A 9822-nucleotide genomic window follows, 5' to 3' on the forward strand; every position below is an offset into this window, starting at 1 on the left:
CAACTTAGCATCACGGTATCTGGAAGAACAAAAATCCCTATCCTTTGAATGTGACCATTTCATGTCAAAACAGAACATCAACAAGGTTTTGTAGATGTGATAATGAAAGTGTGATGTCCTCCTTTATAATAAGTGGAAGAAGAAAGTCTAATGGCAAAAGCTTATCAGCCAATATTTTCACTCTTTTTCAGCCAACTTTATAATATGAAAACTGTAACTGTTTCAGTAGTGTCAATTTCCCCCCAGCTAACCATTAACTAATCAATGTTTAACACTAATACCTGAGAGCTAGGGAAAATACCTATTTTAGAATGTAGAAAATACATATTTTAGAAACATTTGATTATTCAGAAGTTTAGATAACACATAGGGGATTATTTGGGAGTTACAGAGTGAGGTGCATATTAATAAAAGTTTTTAATGTATGAGGCTTACTTATACATGGGAACTGGATATGAGAAACCTTCTGCATATCAGAATGTCTAAGGAGACTTCAGTGTAAAGGAGGCTCTCAGTAACTACAATCTAGGATCACAAAAATGATCTACATTTTAATCCACTTGCAAAGTATTGCAATTAAGTTAGGCCTGGGACAGACGGTTCTGAAGCGCCATGCTGCCGCCGATACTAGGGTTAGGGACCGTGCACCAACCACACAGTCCCTAACTCTGGCACGGCAGACGGCAGCCTAATGGAGGCATCCCGTCCACACAGGTGCCGCCATACTGGTGTAAGCGACGTACAGTATATACACATTGCTGTGCATCACTTATGTCAAGAGTGCGCCGGCACGCTTGTGATATCCATCTGGTGACCCAAAAAGAACACTTTTTTCCAGGTTCTTTTGGGGATGGAGGGACATGGGGCAGTTTGGCTGCTGCGGTGTCCCTCCATGGAAAAACAGGCTGTGTTCCCAGAGGTATGTACGAGGCTCCGATTTGGTTTAACTGAGGTCATTGAATTAAAATAAGTTTAAAACCCAAATATTCTAGTTAACTGGTGGGTGACCCAGATCCACAGGTTCAAATAATGTCAGAAAGAGTTAATTACTTTTTTGAGAAGAAGAGGCATTTCTAATATAACTAGGCTTCTGAAGAGTGATGATATTTGGAATATGATTGGAAGATAAATATTAATTGGCTATTTGGCTTTTCCAACGGAGTTATTGAATAAAATATTGTCTGCACATATCCAGCTGTAATAATGTGGTCCTAGTCTAATGTAGGGTGCATTTACACTGTAGAAATAATGTGGTTTGACATCACTTTTACTGCCATGGCTCCATCCTATAGAATCCTGGAAAATGCAGTTTTGTGAAACATTGACACTCTTTGGCAAAGAACACTAAAGACCTAGTAAAACTAGAAATCCTGGGGTTCCGTAGGATGGAGCTACAGCACTTGAAATGGTGTCAAACTGCATTATTTTTACAGGGTAGATGTACCTGTAACTGTTTTCTATTAGTGTGCCAAGATCACTTTTAGAACAGGCCATTGTGAGCATGAGCATAATACTTTTCAGGACTAGTTTGTAGTTTTTGTAACATCACAGTTGTTAAGGGTTAAAGCAAGCTAACTGTGAAATGCTTAGATGTGTGTGGCGACCATGGGCATTCAGCACCACAAGGACAAAGCTAATCAGCTACAGCTGATGCTCATAGGCACAAGGTCAGTCTGCTGCCTGCCTGCAGCAAAGCACAAAGATGAACACGTGTCTTTATGGACAGGAGGACACTTTACTGTGTGACACAGGAAGTAGCTGAGTTTAGAGGACCGCATGGACTGGTGTGTATATAAACTCAGGGGCTTCCAGTATTCTGTGTGGGTTTGAGAGGAGTTTGGTTTAGTGAGTTCTGTATGATAGTGTTGGTGATTGAATTGCACTCTGTAAATAAAGATAAGCACATTCGGGAGTCTGGCTCTTGGCTGGTTGTTAATCAACAGAAGCCAGTGCAGTGTTTGCTGGAGCGTTCCTGAGGATCCTGCATTCCTTCATTCCTGGAAGATATCCAGTGGCTGTTATCTTCGCTGGGAGGCTGTGAACACGTTTCTGCAAATTGACAGCTACTCTGCTATATTCCGGAATTGGTTTATAAGCCTAGGAGTTTCTGACAACAGTATGAGAAAAAAAATATTTTCTGGGAATTCTTCAAACCTTTTGTTGGCCAGGTGTTATCCAATAACTTTTCTAGGCTCAGATACAACAGAATCAAATCCTGAAAAATACTGTGTCCATATTCAATACAGGTTATTCTAGCATCTATGCTAGCACAGTTCTGGTTAGTCACTTGTTTGGACTGGTCTAAACACAAAGTCAATAATGAGCTAAGGACAGCTCTAGAGAAGTGATGGGCTACACATTTCACACTTGGGTAAGCACAGCTTCCTCTCAGATGGCCTTTATATCATCCTGAATGGATCTGTGGGGTAAAGAGCTATGTTTAAGGTTAGCTCTGTTGTTGTGACAGGTAGTACACAGTAGGAAGCTGTGTGGGGAAAGGGGACAATTCCCTTAACTTCCCCATAACCCACATCTTGCAGCCACAGAAAACTCAAATATCTTCCTGTCACCATTTTGAGACGGAGTTCAGAGGAAAATTGAGGCATTTAATAGCAATAGCAAGTACATTTCTATATCACCTATCAGTGCACTTAAGTACTCCCTAAGTGGTTTACAATGTGTAAGCTAATTGCCCCCAACAAACTGGGTATTCATTTTAGTGACATCAGAAGCATGCAAGGCTGAGTCAGCCCTAAGTCCCTGGCTGGTATTGAACTCACAACCATATAGTTTGCAAGTGAGTGGCTGCAGTACAGGCATTTAACCACTGTGCCACCAGGGCTCCTCCAGGGCATTTAAGGGCATGCCATGTGGCGTTCTGGGCACGTTGTATTGGAGAGGTGTTTATACATGCTTGGCAGATTTTCTGCACGGTTTTCAGGTAATAATTGCCTCCAAATTATGTCATTTTAAATAAAAACATAATTGGTGGTATTGTGGGGTCTTTGGGTACTGGTGGGGACTTAAGGACCACAAATGTATCATCCAGGATATGCAGCCTGAAGGCTATCCCTGCCTTAAAGCCTCTGGGTTTGTGGGGCAGTGTGCATGAGGCAGGTGTTTCCATAGGAGATAAGCCAGCTAGTATCTGTCTGTAGCGATACTGTATATTGGGTCAGGTATACCGTATATATTCAACTATAAATTGACCTCATGTATACGTTGAGGGCAGATTTTGCAGCCAAAATTATGGATTTTGATATGACCTGTGGATAAATCAAGGGTAAAACTTATTGGCATATAACAAAGGATCTAAAGAATGAAGCAAAAGAAAACAATGCAAAAGAACTTCCAGCAGGCATAACTGTTCTCACACTAAAGACAGAATGGGTGAGAGAGTAGATGGGAGTCAGTGCTTCCAGGGAAGCTTAAACTTTTGCCTTTCACCAGAGGATGGTTATATATGGATTAAAGTACAGTACCTACATTGACTTGTGTATAAGTCAACTTTTTTTGTCTAAAATATCTGTACTTATACATGAGTATATACAGTATATCAATCTGAATAGCCAGGGAGGTTTACACAGAATGACAGGTGGTTCTGCTCTAGGAAAGACTCCAATGTAAGACTTGTGTGATTTATAAATATGTTGTGGCCCTAGTTTACCTCATCATTGTCATCTCTCTTTATTTCCAAGTTAGGGATGGAGGAAAACCTGCCAAACATTCAACCATTTTCCTGTAAAGAGGACTATAATAGTCTCCCCTGTCACTTTACATCAGGATGCTACGTGAGAAGGGAATCACTACTGTTCATTAATTCCTTGGAAAATGTCAGCCAGATTCTCTAAAATGAGTTGTTAATGGTCATGTGTGTGGGCATAACTGTAAACTACCATAAATCAAACTAAAGCTATTTGTGGATGTAAAGCAAATAATTCAAATATAAACTACAGTTGGACCTTGATGTATGCTAGGGTTAGTTCTAGGATACCCAATGGATACCAAAATCCATGGATGCTCAAGTCCTATTATATACAGTGGGATAGTAAAATGATGGCCCTTATATAAAATGGCAAAAATAATATTTTCAAGTGTGGAAGATTGAATCTCTACAAACCTTAGATAAGGAAGGATGACTGTAAGAAGTGAGAGAACAGGGCAGGGATTTGATTATGATTATCTATGCATTACTTATGAAATCCATCATGTTGATGGATAAAAACACATTTAGTATGCCTGATCTATCAGGATGTGGTGTTGGAGGGTTCCAGGTGGACTGAGAAGAAACATAGCTGATTTAGACCAACTGCAAGTCAAAACAATGAAAAGGACTAGAGTTTATCATTAGTGCAACTAAGAGATTCTCAGATATCTATTTTGTTTTCAAATTATTTTCACACAGAAGAAGGCAGAAGTAATAGCTATGTGACTACTGAAGTATGCTTAATGCTAAAGTACTAAACAGAGAACAAATTAAATACAAAACTCTGCTTAATATAATGCAATCAAACATCTGTGCTCAAGAGACTAGATCTGTGGAAACAAAAAAAAATGTAATTCCGTTTTGAGAAATGTCAATCTATCAGATGTGTGTGTGTGTGTGTGTGTGTCTACTCACACACGCACATGCCTGCTAACTTCTGTGACTTCTGGCAAGTCTGTGAATTTCGTAGGGTTTTCTAAGGTAATGAATACTCAGAGGTGGTTTTGCCAGTTCCATCCTCTACAGCACTTGGTATTCATTTGTGGTCTCCCATCCAAGTCCTAGGCTGACCTGCTTAGCTTTCAAGATCAGATAGGACCTGGTGCCTTTAGAGCATCTAGGCCCCTCAAACTATCAGATACAAAACATATTCCCTGAGCACTACAGATGCACTGAAAATATGTAAGCAATGAAAAGGAGAGAATTCTGGATTTATATTTGAACCTTATAGAGAAACTGACAAACTCAGCCACTGATAATTAAACATGAATCAGAGCTATACACAGATCGGAGGCCATAATTACAGTATTAACTTTCATGTAGCTGAGTCCCCCTAGTGGCATTACATTTTAGCACTTTCACCTTTTAGTATGTATTTGATTTCTTAAAAGTCAGCAGTGCCAAAGCCAGCTATTTCCAGTGTTCCTATGAAGATTCTTCTAAAAGGATTTGTTCTCCAGTCTTTTTAAGATTTTTAATGGAAAATGTTCTATTGTTTTTTGTGACACAGGATTCACAGATAAACGGGAAGACAAGGAGAGAAATGTGTGACTTTCAAACTGCAAAGGATATACTGAAGACATGTAATGATGCAGATAGCCAATGGAGATATAGCCTTCCACAGACATTTAGGTTTAGTCAAGGCTACTAAAAGGATTGATCTCTGCTGTATAATATATAAACTGCAATTTGCTTGAACATATTTCTCCTCTCTTCCCCCCTCCCTCCTGCCATTTCCCTCTCTCTTTCTCTCCTTCTCTCTCTCACATATCCCATGCACGACAATCACATGCACACACAGAGTTGGCTTTGCATTTGCAGCAAAAAAGAAAGAGCAGCTTTAAACTGGCATGCAGAAGAAAACCAATTGATTTCTAGAGACAACCACTGTAAGTATAGTACTTGTAATAATTATCTATTAGACAGCATGCTTGTGAAGTGATTGGTTTAACATGGAATAAGAGAAGAAAATACTAGTAGACAGATTGCATCTAGCCATTCTTAAGAAGAAAAATCGTACTGTAGAGGCTCACCTTCACTTCTTCTCTTTTTCAGATGAGTATATAGTCATTTCATCCAAGGTGAACTAAAGTATACAACTGTACATATCTCTGTTTCTATGTATGTGCTCAGATTAACTCAACTGGCAACAAAAACTGTACAGGAGAAAGACAATGAGTCTAGAGAACTTAACCTCACAGAGTTTGCTTTCAGCAATCAATAGCAACGCCAGCAACCTCTTCCTGGGGCTTCAGCTGGTCCAGTTCTTCAAACCTCTCATCATCCCTTGCTACTCCCTTGTGGTTTTTGTTGGCATCATTGGGAATTACCTCCTCATCTATGTTATCTGCAAAACCAAAAAAATGCACAATGTCACCAACTTCCTTGTTGGGAACCTGGCATTCTCAGACATGCTTATGTGTGCCACCTGTGTCCCCCTAACCCTGGCTTACGCCTTTGAGCCTAGAGGATGGGTCTATGGACGCTTCATGTGCTACTTTGTATTTCTAATGCAACCAGTCACAGTGTTTGTCTCTGTTTTCACTCTGACTGTCATTGCTGTGGACAGATACCATGCCATGGTCTATCCGCTCCAGGGAAGGCTCACTATACCCATCTGTGCCTATATTCTGGCTGCTATTTGGTTGCTGAGCTACATTCTAGCTGCCCCAGCCTTGGTCCGCACTTACCATGCAGAATTCCCAGAACTGGACTTTTCTATCTGTGAAGAATTTTGGTTCCACAGGAAGAAGGATCGCTTAGCCTACGCCTATAGTACCCTCATCCTCACATATGTCTTGCCTTTAACAGTTATCTCTGTGTCCTACCTGAGGATCTCCATCAAGCTGAAGAACCGCATAGTCCCTGGGAATGTCACCCAGAGCCAATCTGAATGTGTCCGAGCCAGAAGAAAGAGGACCTTTCGCTTGCTGGTGTTGGTAGTAGCAGCCTTCGGCATTTGTTGGCTGCCTCTGCACATCTTTAATATCATAAAAGACATAGATATTAAACTAATCAACAAGCAGTACTTTAACCTCATTCAACTCCTCTGCCACTGGTTTGCTATGATGTCTGCTTGTACTAATGCCTTCCTATATGCTTGGCTACACAATAGCTTCAGAGCAGAGCTGAAGAAAATGTTTTACTGGCAGAGAAAAAAGACAGGACCAGCCCCCAATTGTATTGTGGCTAGTGTGGTGCTATAAATGTGGTTTTTTGTCTTGTTACACTGTTGTCTCTCCAGAGAGGAGTATCTTTTATGCTATAATTGATATGTGTAGGCTGCTGAGTTCAATGAAACTTAGATGATGTGACATAAAATTGTGCATTCTTTTAACAAGAATAAATTCCATGAATGAAGGTGAATTGCTCACAGTTTCTTACTTCACATAATATAGCCTGAAAATGCTTCTGTTACTGCTTCTGCTGGTGGTGGTACGAGGAGTTCCTCAGGCTGGGACTGTACTGAAGAGTAGTGGAAAGAAGGAAGGGAGAGACTATACAACTTTAAAAAAGATGAAACAGGAGTACATGGGGGTGGGGTACCTATGATGAAGGAGAAGCTAACTTGAAAGCTAACTGGAAACCATGTCCTCTGAGGAACGTCTTAGAGAGCTGGGGATGTTTAGCCTGGAGAAAAGAAGGTTAAGAGGTGATATGATAGCCCCGTTTAAATATTTGAAGGAATGTCATATTGAGGAAGGAGCAAGCTTGTCTTCAGCTGCTCCAGAGACTAGGACCCAGAGCAATGGATGCAAGCTGCAGGAAAAAAGATTCCACTTCAATATTAGGAGGAACTTCTTGACAGTAAGGGCTGTTCAACAGTGGAACACACTTCCTCGGAGTGTGGTGAAGTATCCTTCTTTGGAGGTCTTTAAGCAGAGGCTGGATGGCCATCTGTCGGGGATGCTTTGATTGAGAGTTCATGCATGGCAGGGGGTTGTACTGGATGGCCCTTGTGGTCTCTTCCAACTCTACAATTCTATGATTCTATGAAAGTACAGAATGGTGGATCATAGTGTTAGATAGCATTCCACAGTCTAACATTTGAGTTTGTGTGTGTGCTGGTTTTGCACTTTTGCATATCCCTAGATTGCCATCATATTTTGCCTAAATTAAGAGTGTATGGTAGGTTTGTAAGCTTCTGCTCAGGCAAGACCTCTGGAGAATGTTGAGAAAAGAGAAGAATTTTAATAAGACTATTTTCAATTGTTTAATATATTTGTATCACCCTTTAATGATGCAGTTTAAGGTGCCATACACAAGGCTTCTTTCGTGCTCTTCCATTCTTGCTCTGACTAGGCTGTTGTGTGTTTAAACAGAGATTCTTCACTCTCAGTATTATGCATATGGATTGGTCTCACCACCTCACCAGCAAAGGGGGGCACAGATGTACAAGATACATGTGTGTGTGTGTGTGTGAGGGGGTGTAATGTGAAGATGAGCACAATATGTCTCATCATAATGGTGACGGCTGTGGCCAGATCGTGACGTTTTACCACTCTACAAGCTTCTACATATTTTAAGGAGAGGTTGAAAACATTTAATCTATAAAGGGCAAGAAAGCCTAATTTGGGAGGAAGGGAATCAGTCACTGGTATACACAGACAGACAGCCTGTCAACAAAAGGAGATTTCTTAATAACAACATTATTAGCTTAAGCAAGGCTTTCATTCTGCCCGTCAGAGACACACACATAGAGGTTAAAATACAAGTCACAATGAGCTCTGCTCTTTCCCAGAGCCAGTTATAAAAACCCCCACCAAATTTTCATGAGTTGTCAACCAGTTATGTTTTTATTGTCCATATTGAGGGATGCGACCCACTGTCTTTCAACTGCACACTCAACAGAGTTGACATGCATTTGCACTGGCACAGTGTATTTTTTAAAAATAAATTTTATGAACAAGGGTATGAGGGGGTTGCTCTTCTGTGAGATTAAACCTGAATTAGAGAGACTACCAACTATACCCATTGCAGCTACTCTGCATTTCCAGCAAGCACACTGAAATCTGGAACGTTCCATTCATTTTCTCTGTGCAATAATATTTCTATACTGAGAATGAGAAGGGAAAACACAGCTTCAAAATGAACTACTTTGAGGCAATAATAATAATAATAATAATAATACATTTTATTTGTATACCGCTTTTCCACAGATCAAAGCAGTTTACAGCCGTAGAAAACCATTACAACCATAAAAAACCGTTACAAAACATCTCTAGATAAAAACCCACTTATACAAAATTTAAAACACAGACATACAGCAAGGTAAGGCAGGGAATCAATGGCATCAGCATACACAACTTCATTCAATAGGCGGATAAGTTATTCTTAACTACATATGTAAAGAGTGCTCACCAATTTTCTCAACCTTGTTGAGAAAGAGTGTGAGAAACAAGGCATTCAGCAGCAATCGTAGAGCTGGGCACCTTTTTGCTGTGACCTCAGAGGGAGTAACTTGGCTAAAAAGGCCAATGCAATAGCATCAACAGATGTATACCGTTTAGATCAAGGGAAGTAATAGTACTACTCTATTCTGCTTTGGCTAGGCCTCACCTGGAATACTGTGTCCAGTTCTGGGCACCACATTTCAAAAAGGATATTGACAAACTGAAGAATGTCCAGAGGAAAGCAACCACAATGGTGAAGGGTCTGGAAACCATGCCTTATAAGGAGAGACTTAGGAGCTGGGTATGTTTAACCTGGAGAAGAGAAGGTTAAGAGGTGATATGATAGCCCTGTTTAAGTATTTGAGGGGGTGTCATATTGAAAATGGAGCAAGCTTGTTTTCTGCTGCTCCAGAGAATAGGACCTGGAACAATGGAACAAGAAAAGGGTTTCCACCTAAACATTAGGAGGAACTTCCTGACAGTAAGAGCTGTTCAACCATGGAACACACTCCTTTGGTGGAATTTCCTTCTTTGGATGTCTTTAAATAGAGGCCAGATGGCCATTTGTCAGGGTTGTTTTGATTGTGAGTTCCTGCATGGCAGGGGGTTAGACTTGATGGCTTTTGAGGTCTCTTTCAATCCTACAATTTTTTTCTAGCAGCAGAACTGCCAGTTGACACAGTTGGGATGTGTGTGTAGTCATCCTCCCAGTGTCCCAATCGA

At 40.6% G+C, this 9822-nt stretch overlaps 1 protein-coding gene across 1 annotated transcript; it reads left to right on the plus strand.

Annotated features, from left to right (window-relative positions):
- The first annotated feature begins 1605 nt into the window (after positions 1-1605).
- LOC121925921 (prolactin-releasing peptide receptor-like) lies at positions 1606-6912 on the plus strand. The gene is made up of 3 exons (XM_042458487.1): positions 1606-1740; positions 4252-4274; positions 5931-6912. Exons 1-3 carry the CDS (start codon positions 1606-1608, stop codon positions 6910-6912), a joined length of 1140 nt encoding a protein of 379 aa, XP_042314421.1.
- Positions 6913-9822: the final 2910 nt, after the last annotated feature.

The sequence above is a fragment of the Sceloporus undulatus genome, chromosome 3 (genome assembly GCF_019175285.1).
Source record: "Sceloporus undulatus isolate JIND9_A2432 ecotype Alabama chromosome 3, SceUnd_v1.1, whole genome shotgun sequence".
Lineage (NCBI taxonomy): Eukaryota > Metazoa > Chordata > Lepidosauria > Squamata > Phrynosomatidae > Sceloporus > Sceloporus undulatus.